Genomic DNA, 17,537 nt, shown 5'->3' with positions numbered 1-17,537 from the left:
ACCCTTTCCAATACCTTCATTCCATGCTCCAATAACTTTATCGCTCGATACGAGCCACAGTCCAGCGGGTCACCTTTCCCCTTGTATAGAGGGACGAGGGTACTCAGTTCCCAATCCACTGGAATGCGGCATTCTTTCACCACCAGATTGCAGATCTCTGTCATTCTCTTCACACCCCAATTTCCCGCTGCCTTCAACATATCTCCCACAACTCCAGTCGGCCCTCCCGCTTTTCTACTCTTCATTGCTTTTATCGCTTCCTCAACTTCCTTCTCGGTTATCTTCTCTGCCGGTCCCAAAAATGGGTTACTCTCTATGTTGCCATCCCATTCATTCTCTGCATTCAACAGTATTTCCATATATCTCTTCCATCTTCCTTTAATTCCATCTGGGTCCACAACGATTTGTCCCACTTCATCCTTCAAGCAACTCACCCCCATCACATCACACCTCTCTTTCGCTATCTGATTTGCAATCCTGAATACTGCTTTCTGACCCTCTTCCGAATCCAAGTGCTCTCCGAACATTTTCCTACATGCCTCCTGTGCGTTTGCTACATCTTTCTTTGCAGCCTTCTTGGCTGCCTTATAACTTTCATGCTCTGCCTTTTCTGCCCCCATACCCTTCGCCTTCTGCCACTCCTTGAACTTCTTATCTTCTTATCTTCTCCATATTCTATGACGTCATCAATAACATATTTTATTCCCCATGGAGAGTTCTTTACAACGAGCCATGTCTCAATTTTTTCTATGCGGCTCTTTCCGAGATATAGAGGTGCAAAGTTTTTCGGTTTTTCCAAGATGGCGCCAATACCACATGACCTATGACGTCATAATTATCATTCAAAAATTATACAGGTGGAGTTGCACCTATGGTGGAAATTTCCTGTCAATCGGACCAACGGTTGCCGAGAAAATCATATTTATTCTGTGCGGACAAACAGACAGACAGACAAACAAACAAAGACAACCGGACCCAAATGCAATACCCTCTCCTCCTGCGAGGGTAACTGGAAAGCCCATCCACATCCACTTTGTATTCAGACTTATTCTTCTTTTGTGTGCTAAACATGACAATAGCAGCTAAAAAAAAAAAAAATACAAAACAATTGATGATTTAAAGTGACCTTGACCTTTTGACCTCAAAGATATTGGCTTCAGTGACCCAATTTGCACACCCTGCTCAAATTCATGTGAATCGGATGAAAATGGACGACTTTATGAAACTTTGACCTTTTTACCAAATTATTAATTTGGCTTCTCCCTATTCTCATAATCAAGCTTTGTTGAAAATTTGATGAAAAACAAACTGAAATGGTAAAATAAATTATGGCCCGGACAGACACAGACACACAGAAGTGATTGCATATCCCCGTCTCTCACTGCGCGAGGGGTGGGCTAGTAAAAAAATAACTCATAACAGGCTTCTTCTTCGCTGTAATATCTCAAAACCTTCTTGAGACTGCATTGTGGCTAAAAACATAATCATCTGATAAATAAATGACTCGTGATTCTCCGTGTGTCAGTCAATGCATGTTAATTGAAGTTAAAAAAAACATTTATTCATTTATAACCGCAGGTTCGAACGTGGAAACTACTTTCCCATTCGTTTTGCTTACTAATAGACCACACGCAAAAGGGAAGATGTTAGTAGACTACACAGTACATATGCACGTGCGCATCAGTAAGGGGTTGTATACGGGTACATATGGCATTTGCACATCCGGATGGCCTTTGTAAGGGTTTTTTGTGTATGAATCTCAATTATCAGCAAGTATTTTATTTAGCTTTTTGTTTATGTTTAGATCTTAATGATGTCTTCTGCGCCACTAGACTCTCATAGAAAGAGAGTGAAAAACTGTGAAAGACTTGGTCCTGTACTGCCCAGCTTGTGGTTAATGAAAGTGAAAGACTAAAAGAAAAAAGACTAAATGCAAGTAAAATTCACGAAGTGAAAGACTAACAATTATGGTACTTTGCACAATTCAGGAAGTGGTGTGTTGACTAACAGCCTTTAACCTCATACACCTTCATTAAAACCTGTACCAAGACAGTGATGAGAGAGTAGGAAAAAAAGAAATTATTTCTGCGGAAGCATACCACGCAAAAATAAATGCTGTACTCGTATAAATGGAAAAGGAACTTGCTTTAATTCATGGTGAGCACTAGAATAACTCGGTGAGTATGATCACTTCAACCTAAGCAACAACAGAAAAGGAGTTTTTTTGAGGGGGTGATGTGCATGTCATCTGGTGACATGCATGTCATGTCATTTCATGTCATCTGGCCACTCATAATGTACTATGAAAGAAATTGAGGAAAATCATGAAGATATAAGGATTAAAAATTCACAATTTAATGGCGAAATTCGGCGATGCTCTCATTTGACATGGATAATTCACACCGAAGGCTCAGAAGCTGAACCTTCTTTTCATAATCCCTGAGTATTTTTCTCTTTTTTTGGAAACAAGTGCAAACACATTGGACAATTGGCTCAACATTCTTTTCAAAGGGCAGCTTACTCCCTGATGCAACACCCTGACATGGAAAGAACAAGTCTGACGATGTAATCTGAACTGGTTTTGTGTCGTGGAAGGGGGACCTAGCACTAGTGTCTATGTTGGTTTAAAACAGCGTTGTTTCTGGCTAAATAGTGATTTATTGCTTAATGGCATCCGAGGAAGGAAGGCATAAATAAAAAGCTACGATTATGAAGTGTGTGTGTGTGTGTGTGTGTGTGTGTGTGTGTGTGTGTGTGTGTGTGTGTGTGTGTGTGTGTGTGTGTGTGTGTGTGTGTGTGTGTGTGTGTGTGTGTGTGTGTGTGTGTGTGTGTGTGTGTGTGTGTGTGTGTGTGTGTGTGTGTGTGTGTGTGTGTGTGTGTGTGTGTGTGTGTGTGTGTGTGTGTGTGTGTGTGTGTGTGTGTGTGTGTGTGTGTGTGTGTGTGTGTGTGTGTGTGTGTGTGTGTGTGTGTGTGTGTGTGTGTGTGTGTGTGTGTGTGTGTGTGTGTGTGTGTGTGTGTGTGTGTGTGTGTGTGTGTGTGTGTGTGTGTGTGTGTGTGTGTGTGTGTGTGTGTGTGTGTGTGTGTGTGTGTGTGTGTGTGTGTGTGTGTGTGTGTGTGTGTGTGTGTGTGTGTGTGTGTGTGTGTGTGTGTGTGTGTGTGTGTGTGTGTGTGTGTGTGTGTGTGTGTGTGTGTGTGTGTGTGTGTGTGTGTGTGTGTGTGTGTGTGTGTGTGTGTGTGTGTGTGTGTGTGTGTGTGTGTGTGTGTGTGTGTGTGTGTGTGTGTGTGTGTGTGTGTGTGTGTGTGTGTGTGTGTGTGTGTGTGTGTGTGTGTGTGTGTGTGTGTGTGTGTGTGTGTGTGTGTGTGTGTGTGTGTGTGTGTGTCTTTTCTCCCGCCTCTGGAACAAACTCCCTCACTCTCATCAATCCCACTCCTCCCTCCAGGCCTTTAAAACAGCTGTTCACCACCATCTCTTATCTTCCCCCATCCTCAACCTTGATCTTTTCTACCCCCGCTAATTTCATCCCAAATCCACTTTTTTGAAATACCAACTTCTTTCCTGGAAGTCCTTGGCGTCCTTGTGTTTATACTTCTCCCACCCCCTCCCCTCCCCCTTCCCACGCCGCCTCCCCCCAAGCCCACACATTTCCCGATGTCCCTGCTCGCAAATGTTGTGTTTATGTGCTTCCCCTTCTCTCCCCATCTTGTCTACCGCACCCCTTTTTATATACTTTGTTTGTTTGTCTGTTTGAATTGTGTTACGTGCTCCTCCCCAAACCCCGGTCATGGTGTACCTCCGAGCCCCGAAAGGAGTCACGGCAGAAAGACGTGTTATTCTGTGTGTCAAAGACCAATGGTGAAACCACACCAATTGTTACCAACAAACAAGTATTGTATTAAGGTCACACAAGAATAATAGTACAACAACAATATTAATCAATTGTACAACAAATATGTCATTCCTATGATGGTACCATCAGTTTCGTACAATATAACTCACTGTGCTCCAAGTGAGCGAAAAGAACATTCCCAAAGTCTCTGTCCCGGCATCAAGCCAAAGTCGATCCACGCTCCGGTGATCGTAAGAACGATGTCGTATCGAGACCAGAATCCAGTTCGGCTGACAGTCACGCTGCCAAAGATGCGCAAAGGTGCCCTCAAGAGGCGACTGGGAAATCACACCTTCGGATATGAACGTTCAACGGCTCCCAAACGGCGAACCACAAATTCCCAATCGAACTCCACGTTACACACGCAAACCAGCTTAACGGCTGGATGCGGTGAAATGGTTGGAGCGAGGTGAAAAGCCTGGAGCGATGCAAAATCGGGAGCGAGGCAAAATGGCCGACGGGCCCATAATGGAGGCGTACCTGCACTCCAACGATTCTCTTCGGAATCGACCGCAAAACCCAACGCGCAGGTTTATCTGTCACAGCGATAATCACTCTGTCACAGGAATCCCTTTCCCAGGAAACCCAAAGTTCGCTCGTGACCCCCGTTCGCCAGCGCTTGCTCAAGACCTCAAAGCAGCTCGGCTTCTTCTCGATCTCACTCGCTCCGCTGCTTCTTCCTCCTCTTCTTCATCCGATTTTCTCTCGATCCCGTATACGGGGGGATTTTGACCAGATGAACTGGATGTCATCAATATAACGTACCTAGGATTTTTCCAAGATGCCGTGATGAGGTTGTGCATAGATCTTGTCCTCTATCATTCCCATGAAGATGTTGGCGTACGATGGTGCAACAGGGGTACCCATAAGCGGTACCTTGAGTTTGAACTTAATGTCGTCCGTTGAATTTGAAATGATTCAGTTTGAGTGTCAGTTCTAATAGGCGCATAAGGTCTTGAGGAGGTGGTATTGGGACTTGTCGTGTATCTAGTGCTTTGCGGCATGCAGACAGACCTTCTGAATGTGGAATATTAGTGTAGAGGGATGTAACATCTGCTGTGACTAAAATGGTTTGGGAGTTTAAAGGCGAGTATATTCTGTTCAATCCTTGGATGTGGGTCAGAAAACTGGTTGTGTCCTTAAGGTATGAGGAGAGATTCATCACGAGAGGACGTAAATGACAGTCAACAAATTTTTCTATTAGAACAGTTGGACATGTGCAGCCAGATACGATTGGTCTAACTGGATTGTTTACCTTGTGTATTTTAGGAAGAAAATAAAGGTGAGGGCAATGAGGATCTTTAGGAACCAAGCGAGATTTGATGGTTTTATCCACCCAAATAGAATCTATTACCCTTTTAACCTCTTCAAGATGTAAAAGGGTAGGGTCTGATGGGAGCTCTTTGTAAGTATCACAATGTAGTTGACGATTACCTTCTGCAACGTAATCGGTTGTCGACATAATGACAATGGCAGTACCTTTATCTGCTGGCTTTATGACTATCTTTTCATTATTTTGGAGATTGTGAAGTGCTTGTCGCTCTGCCTTTGTAAGATTGTCCTTATGTCTGGAAACATTATATTTTTGTGCCGGCTTTTCAATTTCATTGCTCACTTGTTCCATATAGACATGTAGATATGGATTGTCAACACGTGGTGTCCAGGTGCTTTTTGGTTTGGGTAAAGTGAGTTGTGTATTCGTATCGGTGTATGTGATTGTATGCGTGTTTGTTGGTGTTGTCTGTTGTGGTGCTGATGGTGCTGGGTGAATTTTCGCAAAGTGTGCCTTTAATGTAATTTGCCTACAGAAATCTTTTAAATCCTCTTTCAATTGTAATTGGTCTATTTGTGGAGCGATTGGGCAAAATTTTAAACCCTTAGAGAGCTGGTTTATTTCCGCCTCACTGAGGGAATGATTGGAAAGATTGATGATCCCGAGTTTAGGTAGATCCACAAGTTTGGTTGTAGTAGAAGTTCTATTGTTGTTGGTTTGACTATTTTCAACCTCAGCTGTGTTTATTTCCATGGAGGAACAGTTCTGTATGTAATGATGTCTGCGGTTTGTGTATTGTTTTTTACGATAATGTCGATTTTTGTGTTTCTGCTTAAGTTGGTCAGAAGTGGTTGGAAGTGGTTGGGGTGGTTGGGGTGGTTGGAGTGGTTGGAGTTGGAGTGGTTGGAGTGGTGAAGAAGTGGTTGGAAGTGGTTGGAGAAGTGGTCAGAACTCTGCCATTTTCAAATCTCTGCCATTGAATCAATTACAAATCGATTACACACCACGATTCTGAAACGCGAGTCCTTTTGGACACATAAACTTCGGACAAAAATCCCTCATGGCATAAATTTTGATGATTAAAGAATGTTTCAACATCAACCCAATCAAATCATTAACCGTAACCCATTCATTCACTCATTCACTCATTCATTCATTCTACCTTTATATGTCATTTATATAAATATATAAATAAATATATAAATATATTATATGAATATAAATGGTATATGAATATATGCTTGTGTGTTTATGTATGTACAGACTTGGCATTTAATATGGAATATTGTTTTTTTTCTTGACTTGGGTTTACTTTCTTAACTCAGTATATCAATCTGGTGAGTTTCTTTTACACTTCGGTGATTTATTTCTTAAAAGAACCATGTCACTGATTGTCTGTCGCAGCAAGAAGTCAACAACAGGATTATATCACAGGTGGCGTGGCAAAATGTACGGACAGGTGCATTTGATGATTGGCTTCACAGTCGGGTATACAAGGGTTGTTGCTTTCTGTATTAGTGGAAAACAACTGCTGCACGTCTCCAAAGGTTATTGCCGCTTCCTCTGGAGATGGTCCGTCAACTCGACAATGCTGTTTGTCATGTAGTGGTGGCTTTACAAAATTACGGCATGAAACAGCATGTTATTGCTCGGCAGTATGGCATCACTCAAGGTCAGGTGTCAAAGATCCTAAAACAAAATGCTCAGCGGGGTGTCCCTACTCCAATACCAAGGCCAGGATGTCCCCGCAGAACCACAAGGAGGGATGATCGCCAGCTGCACCGGTTAGTCCGCAATGGCCGTACCAAGTCGGCTAATCGGCTTAGGGCTGAGTGGCAGCAACTGACAAATGTGCCTGTATTCAGAAGGCTAGTCAACCAACGACTGGTTCAAGCAGGCTATCGTGCCAGGCATCCCCTGAGAAAGCCCCGCCTGACCAGACAACACCGCCAGCGCCGATTGCAGTGGGCCAGAGAGCACCGTCAATGGCAGCCAGGACACTGGAATCACGTGATCTTCAGTGACGAATCTAGATTTCTGGTCTATCGTCAAGATGGCCGTGTCCGAGTGCGCAGACAAGTGCATGAAGCCTACCACAAAGATTGTATAGTGCCAAGAGTCCAAGCTGGAGGTGGTGGGGTGACCGTTTGGGCTGCTTTTCATGCAGGGGGCAAAACTGACCTGGTTGTTCTGAATGGAAACCTGAACCAGTTCAAGTACAGGGCCATTCTGGAAGAAACATTGCTTCCATTTGCTCATGCAGCCTTTTGAGGAAACTTTGTCTTCCAAGATGACAATGCACGGCCTCATCGTGCTCGCATGATCCAACACTTTCTTGCTGACCGTGGTGTAGAGCATATGGAGTGGCCTGCCATGTCCCTGGATATGAATCCGATAGAGAATCTGTGGGCAGAATTAACGCGTCAAATCGACCACTTGGACCAGCAGCCGACCTCTGTGCGTGAATTGCAGCAGGCTATTGTCACTGCATGCACAGCAGGCTAAAACATTGCTTCAAAAAGGGGACCAAAAAACAACAACAACCACGGTCCCCGAAAAAGGCCAACCCCCGCTTGCGGGGGAAAATGGCCTCTAAAGGTGGGGGATTTTTTTTTTTTTTGTCACTGCATGGCAAGCGATTCCTGTCCAAACCTTGGCAAATCTCGTGAACAGCATGCCTCAACGTGTACGTGCTCTCCTGAATGCTCGTGGGGGTTACACGAAGTACTGAACTGTAATTTTACTGTCCGTAATCCCAGTCGTAATTTAACTTTTGTTTTTATTTTTAAAAATTTTGGCTAATGTGCAAAATAAAGAGATACTTCTGGAAAACGCACAGAAGTTTAACACAGTACTGTCTGTGAATTGAGTTCGATATCAGTTTACATCACTTTCAAGGATCAATTTATTTGTTTTGAAATGTCAAATGTGGTTTTTGTTTCTTTTAAAGGTCACATTAACAAAATTTAGAATAATTTCAACATAATTCCAATGAACTTTTGATTCTAAGTCATCTTGAAAAGTAAGTTCACCCCCCCAAAAAAATATTCCATATTAAATGCCAAGTCTGTATATATATATATTTGTATATGCACGTGCACAAACTGTAACGTGAACGATAACTGCAAGCTGCGCTTCACCTGCGCTGCACTTGGGCACGGTGAGTGAGCTTTAGCGTGGCTCTTCTTTTTGTATGCATCTTCTACACATATCACACATCTTGCACACATATCACTAAGCATAAATAAATAATAATAAAAAACCACCTTTAGAGGCCATTTTTCCCCGCAAGCGGGGGTTGGCCTTTTCCGGGAACTGTGGTTGTTGTTGTTTTTCGGTCCCCTTTTTGAAGCAATGTTTTACGGCCGGATGCCCTTCCTGACGCCAACCCTTTTTGCCGCCTTTAACGACAAGCAGGGAATTACCAGTGAACTGGTACTCAATTTGCCGACCTCGGAAGGATGACAGGCTGAGTCAACCCCCCTGGCGTTAATTCAGCGATCGACCGGGATTCGAACCCAGGATCCTAGGATCCTAAGCCGGCACCCTAGCCGCTAGCCCAACACCAGGGACTATCACTATGCATACTTGTCTGATATACATGCCTGTTGTTTCTGTAGACTAAGAAGAAGACCTTTGTTGGTCGAAAGCTTGTCGAGAATTAAAGATCGACCGCCCTGAAGCTACGTCCGCGTCTTATTCAATCTCCCGATTATATACAGTCACGTGAAAAAGTAAGTACACCCCATGTAAAGTTTTGACTTTTTAAACATATTTCAACATACAGCTATTTGATCTTCATTTCAACAATATTGATAGATAAAGGTGATATAATATAACAAATATCATGAAACATTTACATTTTGTAGTCCATTGTATAATTTAAATAAACATAAATGCAAATTTCGCATGTGGAAAAATTAAGTACACCCTTGGCTCTAATAGGTGGTATTGCCCCCTTTGGCAGAAACAACCTCAAGTAGGCGTTTCTTATAACTGTCTACCAGTCTTTGACATCGACTGGGAGAAATTTTTGCCCACTCCTCCATGCAGAATTCTTTCAGCTGTGCGATGTTTGAGGGGTTTCTTGCATGCACAGCTCGTTTCAAATCCCCCCACAACATCTCGATGGGATTTAGATCCGGGCTTTGACTTGGCCATTCCAGAACCCTCCATTTCTTTCTTTTCAGCCATTCCTTGGTGGATTTACTGGTATGCTTAGGGTCATTGTCATGTTGCAAGGTCAACCTTCGGTTGAGCTTCAACTTTCCGACAGATGGCCTCACATTATCCTCAAGCACCCTCTGGTACAATGAAGAATTCATAGTGGATTCTCTGATGGTGAGCTGCCCAGGCCCTGATGCAGCAAAGCTGCCCCAAACCATAATATCTCCACCACCATGCTTTACAGTTGGTATCAGGTTCTTGTGGTCAAATTCTGTCTTTGGATTTTGCCCAACATGTCTTCTGGTACTGTGGCCAAATAGCTCTACCTTTGACTCATCTGTCCAGAGCACATTGTTCCAGAAGTGCTGGTCTTTGCCTAGGTGTTCATTGGCAAACTTTAGTCTTGCCCTGATGTTCTTTCTGGACAGCAAAGGTTTCCTCTTGGCACACCTCCCATGTAGATCAAATTTGTGCAGCCTCTTTCTAATGGTAGACTCGTGCACTTTAACATCAACAGTGGCAAGAGCTACCTGTAGGTCCCGTGATGACATTGTGGGGTTCTTGGAGACTTCTTTCAGCATCTTGCGGTCTGCTCTCAGGCTGAACTTGCTGTGGTGGCCTGGCCTGAACAAGTTGGCAGTTGTTTGGAATCTTCTCCACTTGTAGATGATCTTCCGGACAGTCGAATGATTGATTTCAAATTGTTTGGAGATCTTTTTAAATCCCTTCCCAGACTCGTAGGCATCTATAACCTTCTTTCTGAAGGCCTCAGAGAGCTCTTTTGATATAGGCATGGTGACGCCGCACACTTCAACAAGAAAGAGCAAACCAAACTAAATGTCTGAGGTTTAAGTAAGACAGGTTCCTCCAAGATCCTCTCTGACGATGTTCTAATCATTTCCACCTGAGCTGGTGCACCTAATTCTAATTTTAGGTATTTGAAGTAGTGATAAATGTCGGGGTGTACTTACTTTTTCCACATGCAAAATTTGCATTTAAGTTTATTTAAATTATACAATGGACTACAAAATGTAAATGTTTCATGATATTTGTTATATTATATCACCTTTATCTATCAATATTGTTGAAATGAAGATCAAATAGCTGTATGTTGAAATATGTTGAAAAAGTCAAAACTTTACATGGGGTGTACTTACTTTTTTACGTGACTGTATATGAGTGCGTCTCCAATACTGCTGAGTTTTTGACACTACATATATAATTGCCAGTGATTAAAAAATGTACACCTGTATTTAAATAAAGAACCCAAGAATTGCCTCATTATGTAAGAAAGATATGAGGAAAATAACATGGCGCCATTCACTTATTCTGTTTTTTCGTGATTGATGCCTTAGCGGTCACTCTCTATAAGAAAATGGACACCAAAACGTGACATAGGAAACCCGGGTTATAATTGAATGATTATACTTTGGATACAAACATTGGTTGTTGTATGATGCTTCCCAAAACCATAATTTAGACGAGTGTTGTTGCAAATTAGACATGAAAATTGTGATGTAAAGATTTGAATAACGAGTCAACAACTTGCGAAAATCGAATAACGATCGTTACCTGTCGTGTCTCTCTTCATGACGACCGTTATTGCATTGGTAGCTCATTCCAGCTTCGTGTTTGCACACTAACGGTATTACCTGCAGGAACACCTAAACATAGCCGGCAGTTGTAGGGCCGGTTTAATGCAGCTGACTGAAATTAGTTATTAGTAATTTTGATTTGATGTTTAAAAAATATGGTGGTGTCCTCATCGTCACGATTGTTATTCAAAAATAAAACAGATTTTTTTTTTTTGGTTCATTGCGCTACTTAATTTTAATAAAATAGTTATATTAGATAACTTTATACCCTGTAAATTTGCAACGCTATAGTAAGTCAGTATAGCTTGCGAGTCGGCTAGATTCAGCTCCAAAGTCTGCCGTGTCCTCCATTTTTCCGCATCATCCATCAGCGACGATCGTTACTTCTGTGATTAACATCGCTAAAATTTTGCTCTTTCATTGAGGCCTCTGACAATCATCTTTCTCGATTTCAAAAGGTAATAATTTTGAAGGATTTTGTTGATGTTTTGATGACTCATATGTGCGCTTATAAGTTTTATGAGATGTTTTCTTTTCCGTTCTGATCATAAGGTGTCGCTTACTTGTTTTGTCTTCCTTCACGATCGTCATCTTGAAGATCGCATTCTATTTATTTATTTTACTGGAGCCGTCCACTGCTGTTTGAGAATACGGAGATATTATGAGTTATTAGCCACAGGTTTTACTGATTTAATAATCTTTTCAAATGAAAAGTTAATTTCCGATGTTTCCTTGTGAACATGCATGCCAGAAACGATCTTTGTGAGGACACCGAAATCTTCGTGTCGTTTATCACGAATTCTACCACATCGGGCGATTTCAACCCATAAATGTCGGCATAATCACTTTTACCAAAAGGAAAGGGGAACTTTTGAGCTGGAATTATTCATGTATTTAATTGATGTCGAAAACAAAATGGTCGTCATATGGGTCGAGTTTTGGTGTCGTTAAGCCATTGTAAGCAGTAATTGCTGCAGCTTTAGCAGTGCAAATTATTAACAGTTAGATGTAATTGTTGAATGCCAAGTTGGATCATGTCCCAATGTGGGATCACAATCCCAATCACAGGCAAATGGGAATGGAGTTAAATAACAGATCAGCGCAAAAGGTAATTTTTTTGGGGGGTACCAAAATTAATCTTAAGACGTTTTCTCCTTTCTTTCTCCTCCACCCCTCCCCCCCCCCCCCCACCCCCCTTCCTTACAAAAAAGAGAAAAAAAATCTTACAATCCGTCCAATAGCGAATAGTACACTTTGAATGTAAAAACAGGTTAATGGAATGATAAGATTACAAGCTGCAAATTCTGATGCTTAAAATAGGGGGGTGGGGGGGGGGGGGAAATGTTTTTAAATGCTCACAAGTTTCTGCTGACCAAATGAGAATTTTTTTTTTTTTCAAATAGAAAGGGTATGACATCAGATGATGAACCTTCAAGCCTTACTGTTGCTGCTGCTACAACCAATTTATCTTTCCACTTCATGAAGTATGGTGTCACAGAGGACACCAAGTGATGAATGTTACTCTGAGCATAGGGTTATGTATCCAAGCAATTTTCATGAACTTGGCATTGTGATTTTATCTTTTGCAATGTTTTGTGAATTTTGGCAGTGTTTGAAGATTCTAATAAAGATAAAAGTTATGAGTGAACCTCAATTTGAAATTTTGAACCCATTGTCAGGTTTTTAGTAGCAGTATTGGAGACGCACTCATATATATATGTAGCATGACTAGTTATTGAAAACTCAATTTAGTGATGGGTTGTTAACTATTTGGTTTAAAGTTAGAAAATGTGAGCTCTGCTTTTGAAAGTTCATTTGATAACTTTTTCTTTCTATCCACTTGTTTCTCCAATGTCTTTTGCAGGGTTTTGGCTCGTCTGGTCCCTCATCATTCTGCTCAGCTGCTGCTGTGCATATTACCACCGAAGGGTCAAACTCCGCAGCCAGCAACAGCAACGGCAACGCGAAATCAACCTGCTCGCCTATGAGGGGGCGTGTAACTACCCCGGTCCTCCGCTCGACATACGTGGGTTTCTGTACTTGGAGGCTTGCAAAGTCTCTCGAGCATCTGCCCTTTTGCTTGCCATGTATTTTTTTTTTCCACTCTGCCGCAAAATGGAAATATCCACAATTGCGCAAGTCCAGAGAGTTGGTTCGGCGCAATTGCTGGATTATTTGTGTAACGTTGCTCGGTGTTTTCTTATGTAGGATCACTGCATAGTTTGTTCTATTTTTTAAATTTGGACTTTCGGATATCAATTATTTTTAAAACCTTGCGGTAGCCATTCGTAGATTATCTTTGATAAAATGTGAAGTTTCCAGGCAGGACAGAAGGAAAATGGAAATGTCGCGCTCACATCAACATGTGCTCTGTCATCTTAAGCTGTGATCGGCAGTTGCTCACCTGTAAAGGTCTCCTGGGTTGCCATGCAAAGTTCTCAATTGCACAGCTTGGAGCTTTGAACAGAATGAGCAGCAATGTAATCCAGTTTTCCTGGAAATGTAAAAGCTCTATTTGGCACATAATTTATTTAAGGACAGCTGAAACACCAGAGCAAGTTTACCCTTTCCGGATATTCCTGCTGACCATTTATTTTACCTCTGCAAAGTTCTACCAGCAACAACTGCCGTCGAAAGTACTACATCTTCAGAGAGCATTTAATGCAAGCCCTCCCACCGTCTCCCTCCTCCCCTCCCTCTTTCCCATCCCCTGCAGGCCTAATGGCCACATGTAAGCTCCCAGCTTATGAGGAAGTGCTCCTGATGCGTCCACGCAACACGCCGCCACCACCATACAGCAGCCTCCACCAACATGTGCTCCAGGGTCGTGCTGCTCTTTCCGACGGTCTTGTACCAACTTCCCTTGCTGCATGCACACATTCCTCATCGCTATCTGCGACAACATGTTCATCATCTTCTGCACAGAGTCTGCGCGATGGAGCGACGCAAGATCTCCAGGCAGCATCACAATGCCCAGTAGAGGTGTGCACACCCTCCCCTGCTTTCCTTGAGACCAGGGGCTCCACGGACAGCCACAACATTCACTCATCGCCGTCGGAAGAAAATCAAAGCATTGTGGTGTCTGTTGGAACACCGACAGAGTTTGAAAATGGAGGAGGGACGGCCGATTGCTTACCCCAAGCTAACATATTCCAGGATGAGAGGAATGGAGAACTTAGGCCGAGCAGTAATGGGGAAAAATCATCTCTAGCATCATTGTGTGGGGAGGTAAATGAAGCAGCAGAGGCTGCAAAGACGTTTGAGGCTCTGTCGGCCTGCTCACATAGTGATGGTGAGGATGGAGAAGGGGGAAGTTTTAGACAAAGGCTATTTACACGTGACTCTGGAATAGACGTTTGCATGTGTAGCTTGCAGCGCGATGGCCGCTTACATGGCCACTCAGAGTCCAGTGCTGAGACCTAGCCTGGGGTTAAAGCAGAGAGAGGAGATGACAAGAGGGTGAGAATAAATGGCTGCCAGGTAGCGAAGGCCGAGAGCCTTGGGCCATGTGTAGAGAACACCATTATACCAGAACTATGCCCCAAGTCGAACGGCTGTTCGTCGGGCCTAGAAGCCTGTGACCCTGTCTCAGTCAAGTTGTTGGCCATTCTCTGTAGACATCAAAATTGCGACTTGGAAGGAGGTGAAACGGTGCATAAAGGAAAAGATAATGCCCCACTTCTCGCATTGCCTGGCTCACTGTCTAGTCCATAAAGCCAGCACGTATATATTCTGAAAGAATCTCTTGGACATGTGGGATGCGTTTATATGCTTACACTGAAAATCTTGTGCACATTTCACACGTTCGAGCTTGTTTGTGGTGTTATATCTGTCTTTATCCAAGGCATTTATTTTGATTGTATCAGAATGAGTGGTGACGTGCGATAGGATAATGAACTTCCAAGTTGTGATCGGTGGATAAAGCCTCTGGATGGGCAACCGGCATACGGAACCGCGTGTCCTCAATACTGTCAAGTTTTGGAATGCTCTTTTATTATTTTTAAAAACTTTTTGTATTAGTGTGTTTGAACGGTTTTGGGAGTATTATAGAAAGGTAAATATACATGATTTGGAAGGGTGTTAATGCCACAGGCCTTATTTATGTTGGTGAATTAGAAAAGAAAAAGCAAATTTTCTCTGAAGGTCACGCCGGTTTTACTCCACATGGAGCTGGGACCTTGCTGGGACCTCCACATGGTGCAATCGGTATGACCAATTGCCTCTCTACGCTCACAGTGCTGCGTGTTCCCCTCTGTAGCTGGAAACGGTTGCATATTGCGAACCATTCCCCGAGCCGTAGTCTGTCCGTTCGGTGGGCATAAAGCAGTCTGAAACATGACGGTACAGGCCTGGACTGCACCTGATCTACAGAATGAAAGCTCTGCATTCATCTGTCTCCATTTTCTCTGAACCATGATATTCTTCCTGCCATCAACAATTTTCTTTGCCAGGCAGTGGATTCTCCTTGTCATTGTATACTTACAGCCAGGTCGGGGCTATTCAGAGGGGCTATGCTCAAGGTGAGCTACCGTTGAGACCACCGAGCATTGCTCCATGTAGGTGCTTCCCTTCATTAAAGGTTTGAGTCACTTATCCAACCTACCATGAGTTGCTCATATGGGCAAGAAGGATTGGTTTGGGGGATTTTAGGTGGGAAGCACAAGACCTTTGTAATTATATTTCGCTCACTTAGCGATCGATGAACAACAGCGTTATTTTTTGGGGGTGACGGGAAGGAGAAAGGGTCTTATAAGAAAGGTTCATGTCAACCGAATACATACTAGATGGGATGTCGATTTGGGATTATTTGGAGTGTGGCACCTGTTGACATGCCATTTCGTTGAAGCTTTCTATCTGAACTTCTGAGATGCTTTCCTCGTGATGATGTCTAAGCTATTCTGAGGAGGATACTGAATTGGAGGCTGTGCTTGTTGAATTGTAATGTTACATGGGCAATACTGGTTGGGGCATGCCTCGCAGGGCAGGTACAGTTTGAGGTGTGGTGTGAGAGGTGTATATTGATCCAGACGAGCAAGACTTGCCAGTTATAGCTAGTACTGCAACATTATTGTAGGGGGGCGGTGGGAGGGAATGGGAGGAGAGAAGGGGTGTATGAATGGAGCAGACTTGGCGGAGATGGCATGTCCTCATTCTTTCCACTTGCAGTTCAGATGTACGCCATTACTCATAAAACAACTGTAGCGTACCCTCTTAAAACTGCAGCGTGATCCCCATGAAGACTCATTCAGATGGAGGCGGTTTCCCCCTTTGACATGTGGGTAAGGATGTGTTTGATTTTGATAAATATCAAATTTGGATAGTGGGATGTTTGTTTTTGTTTTTTGTTTTTTCTTTCCCAAGTTTCAAGTCTGTGAATTGCAGGGCCTTTATGGCTCAACGCTTTATAACAATAAATGCTGTGTATTCCTAAGTTTTAACGAATGCATGCAATTATATTTTAAATTTTTGTTTTTTTCTCTCTTTTCTTTTCCTCAAAACTGCACTTTATATGCTTCGATTTTTACATTATTTGCCAAATTTTTACATTTGGTGAAAGACAAAAAAAAACAAGTTTAATCACTAAATTGTACTGGTTGCAGATTATTCAATAAAGAAAAGGTTGCAACACGAGTGTGAGAGAACGTGGTGTGATGGAGTTAGCAACTTTTGAGTGATTTGGTACTTGAGTTGCGACCTACAGTCACGTGAAAAAGTAAGTACACCCCATGTAAAGTTTTGACTTTTTCAACATATTTCAACATACAGCTATTTGATCTTCATTTTAACAATATTGATAGATAAAGGTGATAAAATATAACAAATATCATGAAACATTTACATTTTGTAGTCCATTGTATAATTTAAAGAAGCATAAATGCAAATTTCGCATGTGGAAAAAGTAAGTACACCCCGACATTTATCACTACTTCAAACACCTAAAATTAGAATCGGGCTCAGGTGCAAATGATTAGAACATCGTTAGAGAGGATCTTGGAGGAACCTGTCTTATTTAAACCTCAGACATTTAGTGTGGTTTGCTCTTTGTTGTTGAAGTGTGCGGCGTCACCATGCCTAGATCAAAAGAGCTCTCTGAGGCCTTAAGAAAGAAGGTTATAGATGCCTACGAGTCTGGGAAGGGATTTAAAAAGATCTCCAAACAATTTGAAATCAATCATTCGACTGTCCGGAAGATCATCTACAAGTGGAGAAGATTCCAAACAACTGCCAACTTGTTCAGGCCAGGCCGCCCCAGCAAGTTCAGCCAAAGAGCAGACCGCAAGATGATGAAAGAAGTCTCTAAGAACCCCAGAATGTCATCACGGGACCGACAGTTAGCTCTTGCCACTGTTGATGTCAAAGTGCACGAGTCTACCATTAGAAAGAGGCTGCACAAATTTGATCTACATGGGAGGTGTGCCAGGAGGAAACCTTTGCTGTCCAGAAAGAGCATCAGGTCAAGACTAAAGTTTGCCCATGAACACCGAGGCAAAGACCAGCACTTCTGGAACAATGTGCTCTGGACAGATGAGTGAAAGGTCGAGCTATTTGGCCACAGTACCAGAAGACATGTTTGGCGAAAACCAAAGACAGCATTTGACCACAAGAACCTGATAT

General features: G+C 42.7%; 1 protein-coding gene across 1 annotated transcript in view; it reads left to right on the top strand.

Moving 5' to 3' along the window:
- LOC137420707 (uncharacterized) overlaps positions 1 to 16,553 on the top strand; it is a 64,092-nt gene extending 47,539 nt beyond the window's left edge. The window contains exons 3-4 of the mRNA XM_068105993.2: positions 12,787 to 12,948; positions 13,639 to 16,553. Coding sequence (XP_067962094.2) covers positions 12,787 to 12,948; positions 13,639 to 14,345 — 869 coding nt within the window. The 3' untranslated portion in view covers positions 14,346 to 16,553. The remainder of the gene's footprint in view (positions 1 to 12,786; positions 12,949 to 13,638) is intronic.
- The last annotated feature ends 984 nt before the right edge of the window (positions 16,554 to 17,537 follow it).

Source organism: Myxine glutinosa, chromosome 2, assembly GCF_964187855.1.
Source record: "Myxine glutinosa chromosome 2, kmMyxGlut1.1, whole genome shotgun sequence".
In the NCBI taxonomy this organism is placed as follows: Eukaryota; Metazoa; Chordata; class Myxini; order Myxiniformes; family Myxinidae; genus Myxine; species Myxine glutinosa.
This window is presented reverse-complemented; position numbering and strand designations above follow the sequence as displayed.